This window comes from Spodoptera frugiperda, chromosome 7 (genome assembly GCF_023101765.2).
Source record: "Spodoptera frugiperda isolate SF20-4 chromosome 7, AGI-APGP_CSIRO_Sfru_2.0, whole genome shotgun sequence".
NCBI lineage: Eukaryota > Metazoa > Arthropoda > Insecta > Lepidoptera > Noctuidae > Spodoptera > Spodoptera frugiperda.
The window spans coordinates 5,170,706-5,194,814 of record NC_064218.1 but is presented as its reverse complement, the minus strand read 5'-3'; the positions used below and the strand labels follow the sequence as shown (position 1 = coordinate 5,194,814).

Genomic DNA, 24,109 nt, shown 5'->3' with positions numbered 1-24,109 from the left:
AAGCTCATAGTCCTGCAGTGGACTCTCATGGGCTGCTTTTTATGATATTAATGATTACTTATCTTAGACTAAGTATTTCGAAATCGAAATCGATTCAATGAAACGTTGCGTAGTTATTAGACAGAAATAGTTACTAAGCTAATTAAAAATTATAATATTTTTAATTGCATTTTGTTTTCTTTAGAGTTTGTTGTCGTAGGTACCCAGAGATAGTATACTGGGTATGTATAAATAATACTATAACTGGGACTGGCCCAACGATACTACATAGTCGTCAATTTCTTGGATTTTAGTGCTCAATATGATAATCTATGAACTCTAGATAAATTAAGTTAATTATTAATCAAAGTTTTAGTGTTCAACTTGTTATCTATACCTATGGCATATTGTCGGAAATGTTTACAAAATATACTAAGATAATGTTTTTGTTTCAGTGGATCCACGTGTGTAAAATAGAAGAATTAATTTATATAACAAGAAATGGAGAAAATTCGTTAGAAATATCTAGAAGAGGGACCCCGCTGTTCTTTAAGTTTAAATCTGAGGAGCATATATCCTCGTTTATATCAGTTTGCGATGGCTATTACAGGTAACTGGTACTTCATTTTACACTAGCTTCAAATCCGGCTTCGGCTGCGTTGAGTATAGATTTCTCATTGACAAAGATCCTGTTGAAATGTTGGGATTAAAAGTGTTGTTACTCCCTGAATCAAGGCTCGGAACCGGTTTAAAAAATACCGTTTAATACCGGTTTATATCGGTTTTCCTCCGAACTTTTCTTAAGAACGTGAACATTTAAAGAACTTTATTTTAACCTAAATTAACCGGTTTATTCGACGAGGGCCATGTCGGTACACGCGTTGAAATATTATTATTGAATATAATATGGACAGCGCGCGGCGTTGATGTGCGTCGTATTAACCGGTTTTTTATTGATCTAAACCGTTTAATCCGAAAAACCTTTATGAAAATACTGTTCCAAATACCGGTTTAAAAAAACCGGTTTCGCGAACGAAACCCAATGTTAAGGTTTTGCGTACAAGTACATAATAGCGGTTTGAAAATTTAACCGGCATCCGAGCCTTGCCCTGAAATATAACCTTTCTAATGGCAAAGTTAATTATACTATTAAATCCAAACAATGAAGTCTTTCCTGTTTAAAGTATTAGTCAGTTGCACGTATTTACCTAACGATAATAATTACGGTATAATAATTTGTTTAAAACATTTCATACAAATAACAATATCACTTTGTTTGTTTCCTTAAAATGCATGCAAATTAATAATTTATTTATAATCGTTTCGTTGTACGCCGCACGATCAATAATACGATTTATTATTTATAACAGATTAATGGTGAAATGGACATTTAACTTGTCTAAAGACGACGAAACGCCGTCTTTAAAGGAGTTACAAAGAATAAAATGTCACGGCCCAGTCGGGTAAGTACTACAGTACTACGGTGCACCAGTAAAAAGGGGTACATATTTAATGTAACTAGTGGTCGCCTAGTGGCCGAAATTCGACCATATATGATTTAATTTACAATACCACTTAACGTACGTTGAAGGATAATTTTTATTTAACTCAAACTCTTTTATAAAACTCTTTTCATATGAGACGTGAGAATATCATCGTAATGTCTATCGATTTTGACGTTTTGTCAAATACGATCAGATACTATGCATGTGTGTGTAATGTTTTATTTATTGATTTAATGTACTTTATAAGCATTATTTTTGAAAAATATTAGCGCTATGCACTTCTCCTACACATAAACTATAAGTGTACCAAATTTTATGCTCCTACGTCCGCGCAATTATCGTAAAAAGAATTACAACGTTTTTGCTTCACGTATTAATATATAGATTGCTACCGAGAATTTTGTTTAAAAAAAACTTTTAACTTTGTAGGGGCGCGTTTTCGTATAGAAAGTTGGAAGAAAAACGTGCAAAGAAACATGGCTGTTATATATTAAGACAGTGCCAGGACGATTACAATGTCTATTATTTAGACGTTTGCACAAAAAACAGGTAATTTACGTTTTATTTTTAATACCTTTTATGATGTTTGTGCTTTTTCTGATGGCGTGGCGGTGCGGATAAAGGGAAATGCACCTCATATTAATTTTATACCTCGGCTATAAATAATTGTTACACGTTTTCCCTCGATATACCTAACATGTGTGGCTATTAAACATTATAATAATAGTCACTTTTATTAGTTGCATTTATAAACAAGGCAATAAAATCAGTCAATTTAAAATTATGTAGTTGAGTTTTACGAATAAGAAATTAATATGAATTATTAATTCTACTTCACTACCTTTTCTACTGCGGCGTCGCCCGTGTGGAATTTTAGAGATGAAATCTCTAGCGTCGATTTCGATTCTGCGAGAAAAAATCTGTAGATGATCAGTATAGAAAGTAACTTATTAATTATGTGGCAATTATGATAAAGAATATATAACAGAGTGTTTGTTTACTATGTTAAATTATGCGGTCAAAGAATCGATGCCATTGATAGTACGAGTAACACTCTGTTACAGTATTTTCTTTCCTGGCTGATGCCCAAGTAGGTTGGGATTGGCACTCAGATTCTCAGATCGAGTGCTGTTCAAACACTTCAATCTTGACTGTATAACTATTATTGTTTTATCTAGATTTTATTTTGTGTAACAACTTTAGTAACCAACGTCGCCGCACACGCTGCTCATAAATAAGAGTCCCGGGGTGACTCGAAACTAGTAGAGCTAACCTGTAAGCTGTATTTTTTAAATTAATTTAAATATTTTTATTTACAGCACTACAGAGACTTATAGAATAGAATTTAAAGGTCATTGTTACGTGGTGAACAATGAGGAGTACTATAGCATTGAGAGGCTAGTCGGATGCCATCAGAACCCAGAAGGAAGAATATTCTTAAACGAATGCATACCGCCGTCGGAATATGGTAATTATATGGTTTTTATTTCTATGTTAATGTAATATAACGCTTGTGGCACGTGTACTATATATCTTCGTGTATATTAATGATTGAACATAGTAAATTAAACATTTAAAAAATGCAACAAAAAAGCAACGTCACGCCTTTTATCCCCGAAGAGGTAGGCAGAGGTGCACATTACGGCACGTAATGCCGCTATACAATGTACACCCTCTTTTCACTAGATATTTGTGTTATAAGTCCCATGTAATAGTGGGTGAGCTTATTGTTATATACTGGGCACAATTCTAGACTCCGTCCAGTCAGGCCAGTAATACTAAGGTCCGACCCCGGAATCGAACCCGAGACCCCTTGTTCAGCAATTGCACTTGCGACCATTCGACCAACGAGGCAGTCAACACGTTATACAACAATTTTAAATTAATTGTATGCAAATGTTATCCACAAATAAAACACATGTACGTATCGTATCTAGTACGTACTAAGACTACGTAACTAAATAAGAAAATAAACAATTAACTACTTCAACAGCCCAAGGTAGACAACTGCCATTTTGTTTAGGCGGGTTGAAGATCGATGTTTAACACGTTCAGGGCGCCAATCTCAATGTCAATGCAATTTCAATCCAATAAAATCTTAATAATTAATAATGTCATAACTATACAACCCCAATCGTAGGTGTTAAAATAGCATTTTAATTTAATATACATGTAATTCGGAGGCAATGGGCGCAAATGTTGCAATTCAAGAGTAAATAATCACAATATCAATGTCGATTGATCGGAATTAGATTTAACAGTAAGCCTCCAGCTATGTAGGTTGTATAGCTCCGCCCCTCTTGCACTGCTCAATGATCGACTATTGTGACACAATTGTAATAGCAGACTAAGGCCCCAGGGCTATTGTAGAGTGCTGCTACCCGACTCTTACGATACAAACACGAAGAGTACGCGTGGTGATCAATGTAGTTTACGTCACCACCACACAAAACATACCAAATGAAACGTGTCAAGGGTTCGATTCCTCAAGAAACATAGGTCTGTATGATTGACAAATTGTTGTTCCGGATTTGATTGTCATTTGTATGTTTGTAAACGCACCCATGACACAGGAGAAAATCCCAATGGGGCAAAGGTGTTTACTTATTTATACAATGTGATAGGGGCGAGACTTCTAACCCGTTAAGGCTGAGTTCTACACCTAATTTTATCGACAAAAGTCGGGGGTCGAAGTGGTCGAATCCCCTCCCCCTAAAAGTTATGGCTATTTTAATATTTTTTTTACTTTTTTTGATATCAAAGGTTGTATGCGTCGTAGAAACAAAAAAACGACAAACGGTAGCTAATAACCTTGGCTAACTAATTCATTACTTTTTTCATATGTTTGATAATGTTTTGGTGAGAAAAAAAATCATTTGTGAATTATTTTTACCGAAAAAATCACTATTTTTCAATATTTTCAATTAGGGGTTCAACCCCTCATATTATTATTTTTGTCGATAAAATTAGATGTAGTACTCAGCCTTAACGGGTTAGAAGTCCCACCCCTATCACATTGTATATTAAAGTACACTATAAAGTCTTTTTTTTAAAACGTTGCCCCACCCTAGGATTTTCTCCTGTGTCGTGGGTGCGTTTACAAACATACAAGTTCACATACACATGACACCCACACCCGAAACAACAATTTGTGGATTACACAAAGAGTTGCTTCGTGCGGGAATCGAACCCTCTACACATTGCGCGGCAGCCGGTTGCTCAGCCACCGCACCAACCGTGCAGTCAACTTATCTCAATCTCAGTTTTAAATAGAATTAGGTTCAACCGTGTGTTGTTTTGTTCGCCAAACTTTAATGACCTTCCCTAGCAATATGGGCGAGTATACCAGACAAACAGACTGACATGTGTCTCATTTAAACTACGCGATTATATTTTAATCTCAGCCCGTTCTAAAGTCAAGATTTACGATAGTACTTTGTAATCGTATACAGTCGTTTTGATTCTGTATTTTATGGTTGATTCTCGTTTTTATTAGTATACGGTGTAAATACGTGAACCGTTGTTGAATTGAATTATTTTAACGGAATATTTCATCCGTGTCCGTGATCATTGTGAACTGGATGAGTTTGCAATAAGAGCAATAAATCTGTTTGTAAATTTAGTTTTCCAAAAGATAAGCGAATCTTACGCGTTAAATCGAATTCTTTGACAGTTTTTAATATTTTTGGTATATAAAAATCAATTGCTGTTATTCTCGCTTACTCGAGAACGGCTGGACCGATTTGACAAATCTTGGTGTTGAATTATTTGTCGAAGTCTGATCATTAAAAGATGAGAAAAAAATGTTTGAGTGTTTGCCGGGTCAGCTAGTTTTTGATAAAAATGAGAATACTTTATACGAAATAGAATCAAGCGTTGTTATTTTACATGTTGCAAAGTTATCTTCTTATTAGCGGAGTAAAAAGTAAGTTTCTTTTTTAATGATCAGTTGGGGAATACTTTATGAAGTATTTCATTAATGACTTGGTTTTATCAAAGTCCTAACGCACCCATTCGAAGTAAATATTCTTCCACGAAATACACCCTATTCGCGTAAATTGTAAATATAATAGGCTTTTTGTAACACCCAATTTATCATAATTGATTAGGTACCCATATATGTGAGGTGATGCACTCATTATGATGCGAAAGGGATTAATTAGGGCTGTAATTAGATACGATGATCTAGGTAATGTTGTAGTACTACAATAATGTAGACTAGCTTCTTTCAGCGACTTCGTTCGCCAAAAAGGTGAACTGGAGTTATCATTTCGATTTCAGTTTCCAAAATAAATTACCCTATTTGTTGCCCGGACTTATTAGCTGTATAACAAAAAAAAGCTTCATTCAAATCAGTCCATCAGTTCTGTACATTAGCATTAACATACATGTGCAAATAGACAAACCGATTCTTCTTCTCTTCAGCTGTTTTTTTTAATTAAGAATTTGAATTTAAGAATTGAAAAACAAAATTAAAAAAAACATCGGTATTACGTGCCATAATGTGCAGGTGCATTCGGGGATAAAAGGCGTGACGTTGTTGTGAAAAAAATTAAAAATATTTGCTCTACAGACATACTTATTCACTATTTAATTATACCTATGTATAGATAAGTCACAACTACTGCTGTGTGGTGAGCCAGTGAAGCGAGGTGTCCGCATCGACCAGGCTGAGCTCCAAGACATACTCAAGGACAACAAGAGCCCGCGATGTCTACCAAATAAGGACATCCTCCTATACACGGGTATGATAAACCCCTAATTAAATTGACACCCTCTTAATTTAATGTCATGCTTTACTACTTACTTGGTTAATGAGATAATGTATAACTTTTTATCATCTTGATCTTTTTAGTGTTTAAGAAAATGTCGTTTCTAAAGTTAATTAATTGGTTTAGCTATAACTGGCTGTTTTAATAACATTCTGATACTATTAGACTGTTTTTTTAAACGGAGTGCCTAGTGCAAGTTTGTTTTATGTTAACGTAATTGATACGTTAATGACGTACGGCGCTATGATTGGTCTGCTTAAATAAAGCAACCAATTAGAGGGCTAAACGCGGTAATAATTTGATGGGGTTAATGAAAAATAACTCGACTAAGCACTCCGTTGTTTAATTAAAACCTTCTTCAACACATTTAGCGATTCATTTTTATTTATGTAAATGGTACATTTCCTACTCACTCTATATTTAGATTTAGTTTTAAAGTTTTTATAATGATTGTTAGGTTCGGAAAAGATCGGCTCGGAGAATATAACGGCGACATACAAAGCGCTGTGGAGACTCGACGAGACCAAGAAGTTGGTGGTCGCATTTAAAACTTTACAGAGAGAAAAGGCTAATGATCATTTAAAGGTAAGAACATCGTAACAGCTTTTTTAGTTTTTCATACATATCGTATGTAGAGTTTGACAAATATTCAGATCTTTATTTGTACTGATCTCGTTACACAAATCAATTTATCTTCGAAAGTATTTGTTTTCGACCAAAATAAAAAAGTACGTATTAATATTTTAAAATCTACACGACAGCCATTAAAATAAAAATTTGTCATCTATATATATCAGTTTTGCATGTTGCATGTAACATATATAACAGATATACCATTCTACAAAGCCTTTTGGAAAAGTCAAGCTGTTTTCAAAACTGGAGAAGCACCGTCTTGTCATTAAGTCGGTCGCTTAATTTCCTCAAGCAATAAACTTACTTCCGTATGAATTGTTTACGCCGCGCCATTTAGTTTACACAGCCAAGGAACATCTAATTGAATTACGTTTTCTTGGAAAAAGAACTTTATTAACTTATTATGATAGTGTGTTTTTAATGACGATCATTATTTGTTTAGAAGTAGCCAGTAGTTCTTACCTACTTAAATCTCTCAAAGCTTTTTATTGGATTTTCGTCTTTAAATCTAAATTGATAAAGTTCAAAATCCAGTAAAGATGTTATGCTAATAAATTAATGCCAGGTCCTATATACCTACTCAAATCTGTCAAAGATTTTTATTGGATTTTCGTCTTTAAATCAAAATTGATAAAGTTGCCAGCAAGCCTACCTACTCAAATCTGTTATATTTTTTTTATTGGATTTTCGTCTTTAAATCTAAATTGATAAAGTTCAAAATCCAGTAAAGATGTTATGCTAATAAATTAATGCCAGGCCAGCAGGTCCTACGTACTCAAATCTGTCAAAGCTTTTTATTGGATTTTCGTCTTTAAATCGAAATGAATAAAGTTCAAAATCCAGTAAAGATGTTATGCTAATAAATTAATGCCAGGCCAGCAGGTCCTACGTACTCAAATCTGTCAAAGCTTTTTATTGGATTTTCGTCTTTAAATCGAAATGAATAAAGTTAAAAATGTAGTAAAGATGTTATGCTAATTAATTGATGTTGTGTGGTAGGATTTCGTGGAGTTGGCGAGCAAGTGGGCGTGTGTACAGTCTAGTTCGATGGTGCGTCTGTACGGGGTGACGCTCAGCTCGCCCACCGCGCTCGTACTCGAGTACCTGCCCTACGGACCTTTTGACGACTATCTCAGGTAATTTTCAACTTTGTGTTATTGGAGATAGAGATTAGTTTTCAATGTTGACAAGATTTGCTTATTCCAGAACATTCTGTATCTCTGTTTGACTGCACGGTTGGTGCGGTGGCTGGGCAACTGGCAGCCGCGCAACGGGTAGCGGGTTCGATTCCCGCACGGAGCAATTCTTTGTGTGATCCACAAATTGTTGTTTCGGGTCTGTGTGTCATGTGCATGTGATCTTGTATGTTTGTAAATGCACCCACGACACAGGAGAAAATCCTACTGTGGGGCAACGTTTTTTAAATAAAAAGAGAAAAAAAGAGTATTGAATTATGAATGCACCAAACTAAAAAAAAAATTTTCTGTGACAAATATTTTCCAGTCTTTGCCAGATTGGTTCATCTTTCTAAATCTAAATCTACAAGAATGTTAGGTTTACAAGGTTATTCACACAATAGTTTATTTAAATTCAGACTATACATAACCTAATTGAACATTAACAGAGAGAACGAAGAGCGTATAAAGCCCTTGCACCTGAAGAAAGTAGCTGCAGGCTTAGCTCGTGCACTGTGGGACCTGTCGGAGGCGGGCGTCGTGCACGGACACATCCGCTGCCGACGTCTATTGCTAGCCGCGCATACCGGCGACCGCATCAACGTCAAACTCTCCGGACCCACGCTCTCTAATTATACGCAGCATGAGTAAGTACTTGTTATATGTACTATGTAAATTCAAACGTAAACGTTTTAAATGTTGATAAACAACTTAACTTTTGAAAAAACTTCATATAGCATGTTCATATAAAAGAAAAGTAAACAGTAATGTTACCTTTACAAACTTTTGCTGTGTAACGTTGATTTTAAACCAATATCTTCACCAATCTTCCTACATTTCTAGCGTGCACTGGATGCCAGTGGAATTCTTCTCGGACATGAGCCTGGCGAAGCGGTCGGTGACGGGCGACATCTGGGCCTTCGCCACCACGCTGTGGGAGGTGTTCTCGTACGGACAGTCGCCCACCGAGACCAACCCCGTGCTTACTGCTAGGGTGAGTGTTACTTCAGTGTCCAGACTTGCTTATGAAAATAACCTGGGGGCCTACTCCGGTCCTCGAATCCGTTTCGTTTAATTAACGGCTGTTGGTTTTATTGATTGATTTACTAATAAAATTACTTGAAATAACGTTTTATTTTTAATTTCATATCAAAAGTTAATTATTTATCTTCATTTCATTCGTTCATTTTTGTTCACGAAAGTTCGCAATAAATAGAATTATAGTATACAATCTGCGAAGTTTCGTCCGATACTTCGTTTTTCGTTGAATTAGAGTAGGCCACTGAGCAGTGCTAGAGGGACGGAGCTATGTAGGTTGTATAGCTCCGTCCCTCTCGCACTGCTCAGTGATCGACCATTCTGACACAATTGTAATAGCAGACTAAGGCCCCAGGTCATGTGTAACAGTCTATATGTGGCCAAAGGCCTCTTCTCGCATGGAAAAGAGAACCTGGCCTCTTCTCGCATGGAAAAGAGAACCTAAGTTTATCGCTATTTAATTTGAATTTGTTGTGTACCACAGAGTTACGAGATGGGCGACCGCCTGCTGCGCCCTGCGCGCTGCCCGGGCGAGGTGTGGGCGCTGGTCCGCCAGTGCTGGCAGCCCGACCCGCTGCGGCCGCAGGAGATCATGCGGGACATGAACCACATGCTGCACCGAGGTATACATACCTTTTTTTTTTTTGAGGGGGGAAAATCATCCAATGACTTCTCCCGCCTTGGGCGAGGCGAAAGGGAGTGTCAGACTCTTACTGACTAAAAACCACCCCGTTCCTTCTCCTGCTTTTCGACCCGGAGCTCCGGTAAACCCGCTAGGTAGTCCGCAGCTCCGGAGAGGTAACTATACCTAGCTTGGGAATGGTGAATAGAGGGGGGGGGGGATTGGGTCTCCAGTAACCTCCTTAACTCATTGAACCGTGGTGGTCACCGGTGACCGACGTTAGCGGAGGATTTGCCTTCAACAGTTTTCTATTAGCAGTCTTAATCTCTGACTAATGACTCTTTGAGACCGTGGTGTCAGATCCGGTCAAGCTGGTCCATTCGTGTCGAACGCCATACTAAAAATATAGGACGAAAAAACAGTACTGTACTGTGTTTTTTTTTGTATTTATTGATTTTGTATTCTTATTTACAGAGTACGTGCCAATCCACGAGTATGAGGAGCCAAAGATATCTCTTGAACACATGGAACACGCAGAAACTGTTTCAAGTAAGTAATAAACACACAACATAAACTTAATTTAGTGGATAAAAAAAAATATTTTAATGCATATGTATTTTTGTGGTTATAATTTAATAGTTGTGGTTAAATATAGTGTGCAACTTAGATACCATATTGATGAGATTTATTGTTAAAAAAAAAAACAAATTAAATGACAAGGGCACAGACCAAGAGTCCGTTGAGAATAAATACAAATATAACTTAAAAAAAAATCACAACATACTCATTACTTAGCCACAAAGTAAATGTAGAACGAATAAATGCTATTCAGTTATGGATATTGTTGCTAATCAATACTTTATTGTTGCAGGTGACAGGTTCATTCCGAGCGAGCTGAGCGACGCCGGCAGCAATAAGTCCTTGATATCGGACAGCAGTGTGCTCTCCATGAACGGAACCATGTCTGACCAATATGACAATCCGGTAAGTAGCTGTTAATAAGAAACATTATTTTAGATGTTTCATTATTCAGTATAAAGGTATAGTATAAAGGTACGCGTTCACAAGCCCGCATCGTACGCATCTCACGTAACGGATTTTAGTTTGACTTGTATAGAAACTCATACAACTGCGTCCACTGATCCGCATCGTGCGGACCGCATAATCAGCAATGTCTATATGCGATGCGTACCGTTGACGTCATACGTAATGCGTACGATGCGGGCCTGTGGACGCTTACTTTTATTTTCTCTCTTGTTTTTTTCGATCTTCGAAGAGTATAGACTCTAAAAATTACAAATTGATGCTTTGTAGTGAGATTGTTAAATAATTAACTGGGTACAAAAATATTTTTAGCCAATGGAAAACTGAGATAGACCTGTATAACATCACACACTCCTATTTTTTACGACTTATAAAATGAGTTTGATCGTAGTTCGCGGACAACAAGAGCTCGAACTCGCTGGAGAGTATGAACGGTCTGCCGTACGGGCTGCGGCACGAGCTGCGCGCGGAGCTGCGCTCGCGCAACTCGGGCAGCGTGTGCGCGGCGCGGGCCATAGACGACGACCTCGACGGGGACGCCGCGCCCGCGCCCAGGCTCATGGAGTCCATCGTCTCGCAGGGGAAGACATACCTCGTCACGCTCACTAAGAAAATTGGCAGCGTAAGTTACTCATTGCTTCTAATATTATTAGAATATAGAATAATAGAATAGAATACTTTATTTGCAAAGAATGTAGGTACAGATTATTAGGTGGTATAAAAATTTTAAGTCCCTTATACATTTTACCTGAATTGGCATGCAAATCTACATTTTAAAAAGAATTTAATAATACTTATCATCTAAGAATTCTTTATATATATTTTACAGATTTATTTCTGTTTTCAGACGTAGAGAACTAATTAAAAAAAACACTAACTATTTTTTTTTTTTACTTTATTTATTATTATTGATTACCGTATTAGATGACAATTATGTGGTATCTTTGAGTTGTATGTGGTCTTCATATATTTAGTCCTCTATTCATCGTCATTTGTATAATGAAAAATAATGTTTGTATAACCCATTCCAAGATGTGCCCAGCTGGTGTTCGTTTCTGCGTCCATCCTGTTGCAGTAAAAAAAGCACCCAGAGCATTCTTCTATAACTTTTTTGTATAGGACTTATTCTTTACATAATCTTTACAAACTTTGAGACATACGATACAAATGTTTGTCATATTCAACAAAAATGATAAATGTATGGAAATCTTTATTTGCAGGGTAACTACGGCCATGTGTTCAAGGGTTGGATGGAGCGCGACAACCAAGAATCTCAACGGAGGGAGGTGGCTGTGAAGAAGTTGACAAGACAGGCCTCTGAGAGGAACGGCACTCTTTACGAGGACTTCAAGAATGAACTGGAAATTATGAAGGTATTGTATTTAGTTCTTCTTTGATGATGATCAGAGATCGGAATAGGTGTATTGAATTGGGGTCACTGATCCAAAACGTATATATTAATATGGACATTCCTCCGGAATCCGGCAACGCGCGGTCATGTGAACTTAGCCTAAAGGCTAGCAATAAAATATTTGAAATGTATTAATGTTTGCGTTTATTATTTAAACAATCGAATTCCGATGAATTCGATTGTTTTTATTATTCAACAGATAAATATTAAATTTAGTTTTGATACCTTCCTTTAAATTTTAAATTGAGAAGTAATAATATAACTACCAACATTAACAATATTTAATTGGATCCGGAAATACCGGAATTACTTTCCGGGAAAATGGCTTATCCATGTTATTCTTTCTATGTGCATTTACGGTACAAGTACCAAAAATCAATACACCTATTCCGATCTCTAATGATGATGTAGAAATAAGATAAGTTTTGTAGAAATTGGTTTTATTATAATAATCTTGAGATGGATATACTGACTTTGCATGGTATCGGGGCGATCTTATAGATAGATTTTCATAATTATGTATCTCTATGTTTTTCAATTAGTAGCTTAAATAAATAGCTTTTGTAATGAAAAAGTTAACAAGTTTAAATAGATAGTAAAGATATGTTATTGATGATAAAAATATACGTATTTTTATTTCGGACGTTATTTGTTCCAGTCGCTACAACACATAAACATAGTGGAGATATTGGGCTACTCGTGGGACCACGGGTCGGACGTGCTCATCGTGATGGAGTACCTAGAGGAGGGCTCTCTCAACTACTACCTCAAGTTCCAGGGGGACAAGCTAAGGATCTCACACCTACTCAAGTACGCCAGGGATATTGCTACGGTATGTAATACAACTTTATTTAAATATAGAATGAAAGAATGAAGAAAGAATATATAATGAAGGAAAGAATGAAATGCATATTAAAAAGTAATTGTTTTATTACTTCGTTTTAAGATAGCAGCAACAACAACATTTTGTAGGGTTGTTCAAACTCAAAGTACTAAATTTGGATTGTATCCAGTGTAAGGCCTTTTTTTACATGTTCATAAAAAAGAGCATAAAAAAAGGCTAAGGCTGAAGGTTTATTAACCTTCTTATTATGGATTTTTTTTTCATGTCATTAAAGAGGTAATGAATTTGAATGAAATTATTTAATCGAGCCAAGTTTTTTATTTGGTTTGTCTTCTTTTCAGGGCATGGACCACGTATCAGCCAAGAACGTGGTGCACCGCGACCTAGCGACGCGGAACATTCTAGTCGTGAACAAATACCACGTGAAAATATCGGACTTCGGCCTCGCCCGGATTATACCTAAGGAAGAAAACGCGTACAGACTTAAGACTGAACGGCTACTGCCTATTAATTGGTAAGACTTTTTCGTAACCTATTTTATTTAGCGCCTGTTTCACCACCTTCATATAAGTGCCCGATAAACTTATGTAACAGATAGTGCATACAAATTCCATTCTTAATTAAAATAGCGGCTATCCAGACATTGTGAAACAAGTCCTTAGTATATCCTTCTTGATGTGGCACTGCGTTGTAAGGAGGTTATGTTCTTTTATTAGGATCTAAAGGCTTTTTTAATATTTTTTTCAATGAAAGTATGTAGTCTAGAATATTACACCCCCTTCACTTCACTCCCTACTAGAGAATGCAAATCCGCCGTGTTTTGAAAATCCGGATTTTTAAGAACGGATTTTTGGTCCAATCCGGATTATCCGGATTTTACGGATTTTTCATGAAAATAAACAAATCTACTTATGTTAGTTTAATAATATGAAGTTTTTTATATCCAACATCAGAAATCGATGAAATATCCTGTGACTGTAATGAATCTGTACTTTTTAATACACCAGAAATAAATCCGTTAGCGTCCGATCCAATCGATTTACAAAACTTAGGAGATTTTGAAGAATCCAGTGTTTCTAGCAGTAATTAGGCAGAAAATTATTTTTGAGCAACAAATAAAAAACTAAATGACTGATTAGGAATTAAAAAAATAACTAAGCATAAAAAATTCAATTACCAAAAATTTATGTAAATAGCTGATTGAAAATTTTTAAATAGACCAGAGGGGGCCTACTCCGGTTCTCGAATCCGAAATTTCGTTTAATCTTCGGCCGTAGGTTTTCTTGATTTACTAATAGAATTACTTGAAATAACGTTTTATTTTTAATTTCATATCAAAACCTATTTATTTATCTTCATTTCATTCGTTTATTTTGGTTCCCGAAAGTTCGCAATAAATATAATAAAATTGTAGTACGAAATCTGCGAAGTTTTGGACAAAACTTCGTTTTCTTTGAATTAGAGTAGACCTACAGATTAGTTTTAAAGTGCACATTTATTTACTACTAGCTACTTCCGCGCGGTTTCACCCGCTCTGCTTGGCTCCTATTGGTCATAGCGTGATGTTTTATAGTCTATAGCCTTCCTCAATAAATGCACTATTCAACACAAAAAGAATTATTCAAATCGGACCAGTAGTTCTGGAGATTAGCGCGTTCAAACAAACAAACAAACTCTTCATTCAGCTTTATAATATTAGTATAGATAAAGAAAGATGATTGGGCTCGCTGTTATAGCAGCGGTAAGTCCCCTCTTTGAGGAGTGGCTAGAGAGGCGTCATGGCGTCCTCACCTACCGCCTGACGCAGGTGCTTAGCGGACACGGAAGTTTCGGTAGGTACCTGTTTCGGATTCGGCGGGAGGAAACGCCCGGGTGTCGGCATTGCGAGGACCACCCAGAGGACACGGTGGAGCATACAGTAGCGGTGTGCCCTGCATGGGCTGAGCACCGCCGTGTCCTTAGGGATGTGATCGGCGACGGTGACCTCTCGCGTCCGGCTCTGGTTCAGGCCATGGTGCGGAGCGAGGGGGATGGGACGCCGTCTCCTCCTTTTGCGAAGCAGTCATGCTAGCTAAGGAGGAGACGGAGCGCGTGAGAGAACGATCCTCCTCACGTCCTAGCCGCCGCAGTAGACACTCCGGGCGTCGGGGATCGCGTGACGATCTCCGGCCACCGTAAGTGCGGGTCTGCGGACGGCGAGCAAGGGTAGCTCGCCGCCCGACCAGAACCAGACCCGTGCGTGCGGCGAGTCGCGTTCCGCGCGCGCCTCAAAGAGCCAGACCACCACAGATGGGGCCCAGCAGGGCTGATGCCCGACCCGGAGCTGCGGACAACGTAAAAGGTTACCGGGGCTCCGGCTCAAAGCAGAAGAAGACACTCCCTCTCGCCTCACCTAGGGCGGGAGAAGTCATTGGATGATTTTCACCCTCAAAAAAAAAAAAAAAAGATAAAGAAAGATGATGAAAATTAAGTCTAATCTGACATTACTAAGCCTGAAAACCATGAAGGGAAGTTTCCAATCACTAAAATAACATTAACAGTATCATCCATAGTTGGCTATTAATGACTATTAACTGTTTTTAATCGATTTATTAGCCGAATTATATTAAGCGGAGTAACCAACACTACCTCTGGAGGACGCGAGCCGAACATACGCGTGATAATGTCATTGCGAATTACGATTTCTTATTATTCAGAAAATCCGCGGATTTGATTTTCGAATCCGGATTGACAATTCGAGTAAAAATGTACGGATATCCGGATTTTTCGGATTACGGATAGTCCGGATTGGATTCCCTACACCCTACTGTATCAGTCGGTATCTAATACATGGGACTCACAACATAACTGGTGAAAACTGGGTGTTACATTAAATTCATACTCAATGTAACTGTAATTTCCAGTTGTCCCTGTTGTTCAAATGCCTATCCTTTCGAGGTTTCAAGGCCATAATTGTCTATATATAAGTTGGTATTGTTTAGCGTCATGTAAGTAGTAAGTTAGTAAGTATAACTCTCCGTTGTATGTACACAGGTACGCTCCCGAGTCTGCGGTGGAGCCGTGGCACTTCTCGACGAAGAGTGACGTGTGGTCGTACGGAGTGACCGCGTGGGAGATATTCACGCGCGCCCGCCAGGAGGTGCCCAAGTTCAACCCCGAGCGACCCAGGGAACGAGCCTCCTGGTTTGTATACTGTTTGCTTTTTTGTTTAAATATTGCTGAAAAAAAATAATTAAATGACCTTAAATTGGGTACTATCCTCGGTCAAAAATAAATTATTACAACTTTTCAATACAATAAAATATTAAAAAATAATCACACTCTCATTCATAAATATGATGAACTACTTAATTTTAGATTTTTTCTAGCTAATTTTCTAGAAATAAGTCTGCTATTTGACGTCACAAACTGATGGTGTCATAATTTTCAAAGTTCATTGGAAATATCGTTTTTGACGTTTCGAAAAAAGTATTGACTTTGACTAGTAGGAAAGTAGCCTATTATCATAAGTTATCGGGTTAGATTGTTGCCAGATCGGTTCTACAAAACCATGATTGAAGAAAATTTTACTACCACAATCTAAAACGTCAATAATAGTATTACAAAAGTTGTATTGTTATTGAAAAGTGCTTTTTACTGTCTTTTTTATTTGGTAGCAAAATAGATTGGGTAAATTTTGGGTAAAAACTTTGCCAAAATTGTACCTCAGTTAATGTGATATATTTGATTAAAACTGAAACTTAATAATATTTCTATTGCAGCTTTCAAATACCGGAGGGCTGTCCGTCAGAGATATTCAGGCACCTGATGAAGGACTGCTGGAATTTGGACCCCACCCTACGACCGAAGTTCATTGACCTCGTGCATATGTGCAAGCGATTCATGGACGAATATAAGTAGAACATTACTTTGATATATTTCTTCAGTAACGTGCTAGTTATAAGAAAATATGTTCCTTTTTCCTTTTACTCAAATCTGTACCCTTAGTACGAGTTTGCTTTACGTTGAACGAGGAAACTAGAGCGCGTCTGGCGCTCTGATTGGACGGCGCGAATGAACCAACCAATCAGAGCGCTGATCGCGCTCGTTTCGGCTTCGTTCAATGTAAAGCAAACTCGTACTAAGGGTACTGGTAATAACTTTGCAGCTTGAAATCCAATGCTCGTTTTTATAACTTGCCTGTGCAAATAATTAGTGCGTTATTGAAGAATTATAACCCCAATCGTTACAAGATTATGAGAGAAAAGATTTCAGTATATTGATATATTTTTACGTAAAATAATTGTGTGTATGTGTGGGGGTACAGTTTTGGATTGAGTCTATATTTCTGATGTTTATATCGTTGTATAGTCGAGGCCATATTTCACACGTTGTGTTTGTTATTATTGCGCTATTTGCACAAACGGTACTAGCTAATCGATTGTTTATTAAGTATGTGTTTTTATGGTTCCTCGAAGCATTTGCCTTAGTTCTGTATAGTATAGCTACTTGTAAATATTTATACAAATGTTATATCTGTTACACTATGTAATGTAATGTATCTCAATCATGTGGAATCTATTATTTGTGTGTTATCAGTGCAATCAAACTGTGAGTGGACGTTTTATATTCAGTAATGTCTTTTTTGTTATTGTTCTTGTCCTAGTGTTTGTATATTTCATTATTTTGACTTGACTATGATTTTTTTTTATCGTGAACTTTGACGTACAGAATACTTGCCGCGTATTTGTGACTAAATGACGAGTCAATGATAGTGTAAGCAGAGTTATATTGTGTAAGCAAGCAGTGTGTAAGTCTCGCTAGTCCAACCATTCTAGAACTGTAATACTGGCACAAATGTTTGAACAAATATTGGCGTTGAATGGATTCGTATGCATTTCAATACCGCAACTAGATGACAACGAAATACTAACACGCACACGTTACGTAGAATGGTCGCCGAGACCGATTCACTATAAAACCAAAGATGATATTAAAATATGAACATTAAACTAGAGATCAAATAATTTTAAGATTTATTATCAGTGTACATTTTATTAATTTGCTTTATTGTAAGTTTTGCAATTCACTGTTGTGACAAATAAACGTAATTTTAATATAAGTTAGGTACAAAAAATGTAATCGGGTAATGAGAACTTAAATGTAATTATTATTTTAGAAATTTATTATTGTTTAGATATGATTGGGAAATATTTTATAAAATTGTTTTTTAATTATTAATTTTCGCAGCATCGCGTGTCGATGTCATGAGGAATTGGATTGTGATTACATAGACTGACAAATGGAGTATCGGTGCTATAAGGATGAAATAACGCCTTATTTTATTCTAATGACTGCGTTTGGGTAGAGTTGGGAAAGATCTAGAAGTCGATAGATGTAGTGAATTTAGTTCCTGCAGAACTATTATAAGATTTATAGTACGGGACGTGAAATTTATTGTGTACCTAATTTTTCTTAAAGCAAACATTGCCTATAGTATGTTGTTTTATTCGATTTTTTTTTAATTATATATTTTACAAAGATTTTTACAAATCAATCAGCTCAACTTTATATTTTGATAATCGGGCAGACATAGGCTTTTTGTTTGGTTACTTTCGCACCAGTATGTTCCTACTTTTAGTTGTTAACATACATAAACAACATTTCTCGAAATTCCGTTGCTTTTTGACGGTTGATTGAAAGTACTTCATATTTACTTCGCTTTTTCTCTATACGTACAATTTTGTGTGACTGGAATTCTATACCAATATTAAGATTTTGTGTGGAAGTTCCATAGTGGTTGTTTCCCTAGATAAATATTGTGCACCGTATTTGTACTCTACTACGATACGATTTATATAATTATGTGGTTGTAATCTGTGTATATTGTATACGCTTGCATTGTAAATTATCTAACTACATAAACCTATGTAAGTAATTCGTCGGGCTTTCCCGTCTTATAAATGTTTTTGCTTAATACGCATAAAAATTGATGTCTATCTATTTGAACGTGTCAATTTTCCAGTCAATTGTGTGAAATTAATAATAGCAATAATTGGCTATTTGATTCGGATTCATCTATTTAAAAATGTCCAGCGTATAGAGTAGAGTCAATTAACATCTGTGTGTAATATTTTATCTGTAAGTACTAAGTAGGTTCGGTGTTTAGCTGAACTGTGCCTCTACCATGAGCTTAAATTGAAGACAAGAAGATAATGTTTTAGTATGGAACATTTTACAGCGCCTCTAGCGGTCACTTACGGAACTAAAATTTGTCATACAAAAATAATTACGTCGTCACTATCGAGTATCGACAAATACTCGCTTTAAACTCATGGTAGAGGTACTAGTCTATGCCCTATAATTATGTACCTCTATGGTATACTTTATATTGTACAAAGCGAAGAATGAAATCTATTTAAACAGTACTATTGTTCTAAAAATCTCATGAATGTAATGACGATGGAATTTGACGTTAAATGTGCCGCGAACAAAATACTTGGTACATGTAAACTTGTTTCAAAATCTAGGAGGCAACTATGTTATTATATTGTAGAATTAAGTTTACTTGTAACGAGTATTTTCACAGGAAAATTAGTCACGAAAGTAACTGAATTTTAAAACATTTTAAAACTATCTCTTGCCGTAAGAAGTTTTATGAAAAATTGACGTATGGTCGTATGTTACTACTCATGAGTTATCAGTTTTATCGCGAATATGCTTAAAATGTTGCTGTATATATTAGTTACATCTTATTATTTAAGTCAAATTTGTTTTATTATAATTTAAGACTACGATGTGTCGGTGTTTCGTGTGATAACGTTTTAAACTAACAAACAGAATGTCATACGTAATGACTGGCAACAAATCCTTTGGTTAACGTCATTCGTTCGTAATTTAAATTGCATGCAAGAATGCAACAATGTAGCATTCGATGCAAAGTTCTTTTTTTTAAAGTATGTTGCCTAAGGTCTGGTTTTACTACGGAATTATATTTTTCTTTTTTAATAAGACGTGATGATTATGAGTTTACCTTTAAAGGTAAAGATATTCTCGGATTCTTCAGCTCTATTTTCTTGCCCACCTACTAAATACTTTTTAATTCATGATCTGTGTAATTGTATATAGATAAAATATTTTGTATATTGTGCGAAACAGCGACACATCCATGTTATTTTTGCCATGAAATTAAAATAAATTATTGGTACGTGAATATAATATGCATTTTAATTTACCCACCCTTTAGTGTTGATATAATACCAATTGAAACTACTTTATGTGCATATATTTATTGAAATGTACATATGAGATGTTATTCGAGTAACTTAAGCCTCCTGATATTACTAGAGCTATATTATGGAAAAATAAATTAGACAAAGAAAAATGAACCTTAAATAATATGAAATTCATTACTATTGTTGCGAAGATAACTCATACTACAACTTTGTGAGTAAATAAAATATTAAATTTTAATTTTCACTCGCAATTTTTGCTATAAAACAATGCAGATGCGGTGTGGACGCGTCCTGAATAGTGAAGCGAGTGCCAAGTAATTAAATCAAGGTAACGGACGACGTTTCTCTCTAGACACTTTTAATTCCACATTTTTTCTTAACTTTACCCCTTAATGGTGAAACTTTGTGCATTACTGTGGAGTGTGGAACACCCACACTGTAATTTAATTAGAGATTGTCACTGCATTAAGTGCGGTCGGAATCGTAGAATTAGAATTAATAAGACTGGTGGTTTCAACGATTTGGTCAGTGCATGGAATTCAATTTTATGTATTTGCAATTAAAACTATTAAATTATAAAACGCACTTTTGCATTTATAAAAAAAAAAGTATTTGCGCTTTGGCCGAGTCTCCAGTTCGATTCCCGGCTCGGGCAAAGTATAACTGGGCTTTTTTCGGATTTTCGAAAACTTCTTAGTAGTAGCACGGAGTCTGGAATTGTGTTCAGGATATGGCACCTCTGCCTGTATTTGCGCTTTGCAAGTCTGTATGAATGTTAAGAACAGTAGGTATAATATATTTTCCTGTACCTAAGTATGTGACTTATTTACCTCATATTATCTAATGAACGTCTATGCTTCCAAGAACTACAAGATCGACGGAAAGGTACCAAATATAGGACTTGTTATGAAAAAATATTAGTAAGCCAGGATCTACAGTAGATACAACAATGAAAACACTGGAACACTGAAGTCCAGCGCGTCTTACGGACATGAGTAACTGTCTTGGATCCCGCAACGAAATCAGAAGATATTATTAGAGGAGAACAAAAAACTATAGCAGATTAAATATATTATAGTTTTCAAAATAAATTAGTTGGCAAAAACAAAGGAATAACCACTTTATTATTTTTTAGGGGGGACATCATCCAAATGTCTTCTCCCGCCTTGGGTGAGACAAGTGTCAGACTCTTACTGACTAAGAACCACCCCGTTCCTTCTCCTGAGCCGGAGCCCCGGTAACCTGTTACGTTTTCCACAGCTCCGGGAAGGAATAACTCCTAATATTGTGATAATAGTTACTAAGTTACTTTAATTTTAAATTGAACACGGCCGCGGTTTTAAATCATTCAGACTACAATATAGTAGTCTAGAAAAGTAGAGTCAGCTTTAGACTATTATTTAGTGTGTAAATTAAACAACCCCGTGTCTAATAAAGTTTCAACATTTTATGTAAATTAACGCCGGGATAAAAGGTTTAGTGGGCGCTGCTAAATATAGATAAAAGCATAATGTTTAAAGAGGCGTGAAATTAAAATATTTATTAGGAGGGCAATCCTTCCTCATACACGATGAAAACATTAGAAGAATCAGTACCCTTAGTATGAGTTTGCGAAAAAACGTAAGCGGAGAGTGAAAGCCGGCTCGAATAAACCAACCAATTAGAACGCCGAACGCGCTTTTCGATTACTTTCAACGCAAACTCGTACTAAGGGTACAGGAAAATAGCCACCTACGTACGTAGCAACGTAGTAAAAGGAGAATTAAGATAGGCAGCAACTAGCCAGGCTTGCGAGGCCGAAGCCCGTATTGAATGTAAAATCCGCTTTTGAATGGTTCAAACTTTTAATTGATTTATTGGAACTACCCTTCTGAAAGGCTTGTGAAAATTCGTTTCGTGATATTCGGATTCATTTTACTTCATACGAATGCCTGTATAAAATAAACTGCGTTTCGAGTGCTTACTACGTTCCTACTTTAACAATGCTTCAAGCGAATTATTACCTACTAGCTGTGCCCGCGACTTCGTACGCGTGGTAACGTTTTTCCACGTAGGTAAATCTCGGTCCCGCGGGAATTCTAACATATAAACCTATTCTGCGTGCCCCACAACCTCCTCTTGTACGAAAGTTGGATAAGTAGATTACTTAATACCGGCTTGATCTAGCTATTTGAAATATTGACGTGTAAAAGTGTCATTTTATAACCTACTAGTTACTTCCGCGCGGTTTCACCCACTCTGCTCGGCTCCTATTGATCATAGCGTGATGATTTATAGCCTATAACCTTTCTCGATAAATGCGCTATCCAACACAAAAATAATGATTCATATCAGATCAGTAGTTCCTGAGATTAGCGCGTTCAAACAAACAAACAAACAAACTCTTCAGCTTTATAATATTATATTAAGTATAGATTTACAGAAATAAATATCATTCATCATTTAAAATGAATAAAATTAAAAGAGAAATTGCAAAAGATTTAATAAATATGCTGGAAATCTTACGATCAAAGTCAAAATCATTAGGCAAAGTCAAAATTATTGATTTCAAATAGACCAGGCAGGCACTTTTAGACGTCAACGCAAATATAATAATAATTAAAATGTCTGTCTATCGGTCAGTCTTCTAATGAAGCAATTTTCTCGTTCTAAAGTGTAGATTCCTATAGAGAAAATCGAGCAAGAAACTCCACTTTGAATGATGAATTACCTAATAAAAAAGTAGGTACGTATATCGGAGGCAGTCTTGAAGAACAGTAGGTCTATCTATCTACCGATAAAAGTCGTTTGACTTTTATCAGTAGATTGTTCAACTTCCAAAGTATCAACTAGTACCAATACAACTGAGACCTAAATGGTGCAATGTGAACGTGTTTGACGTGATGCATGGGAAGCGCAGCGCGCTCCGACGTCCCATGTCGGAGTCACGTTGCATCGTCATCAATGCGACTTCACACGCTACACCGGGCCACGGCCAATTGATTGATGGAGCGACATTGGCCGCGCGATGTCCGCTCCGAACCTATTAATCCTGTCGTTTACTGGTACAAAGTTTCTAACATATTGCGACATTGCAGCCAAGTGTTGACTGTTAGATTGACTAGGGAGCATGCAATATGTAGCAGTTTTATTTGGGAATGTTTATGATGAATTGCATCTTCGTTGTAAGGTAACCGGCATTTATAATTTCGGACAGGTAAATGTTAATTGCCATTTGATTCTTTAGCTTTGTTAGTTGGTATCTGGTTCTGTAATGACCGCTACTGCAACTGCTATTTGTTTGTAGATGTTGGTTTAATTTTTAGCGCTACTACAATAAGATCAAGGGACAAGTGATTGTATTGGGAGACTAGGACTTTATCGTTACATCTTCTCTTACCTCTTCAGGGAAGAATGAGAAAGAAAACATGTACCCTTAGTACGGGTTTGACCCTACCCTTAGTACCCTTAGAAAGCGCATTCGGCGCTCTGATTGGCTCGCTTAAATAAACCAATCAATGAGAGTGTCGAACGCGCTCTCGTTTCGAATAGTTTAAACGTAAAGCAAACTCGTACTACGGGCAAGGGTATTGATCTGCTTATCGATTCTGCAATATATTGGTTATAAAAAGTCGGTTGACATTCACGCCTCTTACTTAAACCAAGTCCAACGAAATATATCTAGCTAGATACCTATGATGTACCACTTACCTAATGGATAAATTTCCATTAAGCAATTAGGACGTTTTTTATAGCAGAAATGTATCAATGACTACTTAAATTGTGTTTTGGTGGTGAGTTGGTGACAAATTACGAAAGCCAAAAACGTGGTCTGGTTTACATTTGAATTTGTTGCTCTAATTGATATTTATTGTGATTTGTTTACCGACATT

General features: G+C 36.5%; 2 protein-coding genes across 2 annotated transcripts in view; one reads left to right on the top strand and one right to left on the bottom strand.

Annotated features, from left to right (window-relative positions):
* The window catches only part of LOC118265918 (tyrosine-protein kinase hopscotch), a 28,931-nt gene extending 8,711 nt beyond the window's left edge, over positions 1-20,220 (top strand). The window contains exons 5-22 of the mRNA XM_050694680.1: positions 435-589; positions 1,350-1,442; positions 1,914-2,033; positions 2,804-2,952; positions 6,095-6,229; positions 6,714-6,841; positions 7,889-8,025; positions 8,514-8,711; positions 8,908-9,058; positions 9,587-9,725; positions 10,199-10,273; positions 10,596-10,708; positions 11,160-11,390; positions 11,989-12,141; positions 12,838-13,011; positions 13,365-13,537; positions 16,057-16,206; positions 16,785-20,220. Coding sequence (XP_050550637.1) covers positions 435-589; positions 1,350-1,442; positions 1,914-2,033; positions 2,804-2,952; positions 6,095-6,229; positions 6,714-6,841; positions 7,889-8,025; positions 8,514-8,711; positions 8,908-9,058; positions 9,587-9,725; positions 10,199-10,273; positions 10,596-10,708; positions 11,160-11,390; positions 11,989-12,141; positions 12,838-13,011; positions 13,365-13,537; positions 16,057-16,206; positions 16,785-16,923 — 2,613 coding nt within the window. The 3' untranslated portion in view covers positions 16,924-20,220. The remainder of the gene's footprint in view (positions 1-434; positions 590-1,349; positions 1,443-1,913; positions 2,034-2,803; positions 2,953-6,094; positions 6,230-6,713; positions 6,842-7,888; positions 8,026-8,513; positions 8,712-8,907; positions 9,059-9,586; positions 9,726-10,198; positions 10,274-10,595; positions 10,709-11,159; positions 11,391-11,988; positions 12,142-12,837; positions 13,012-13,364; positions 13,538-16,056; positions 16,207-16,784) is intronic.
* The window catches only part of LOC118265968 (ATP-dependent RNA helicase vasa), a 239,972-nt gene that overhangs the window by 16,323 nt on the left and 199,540 nt on the right, over positions 1-24,109 (bottom strand). The gene's annotated exons all lie outside the window — the stretch shown is intronic.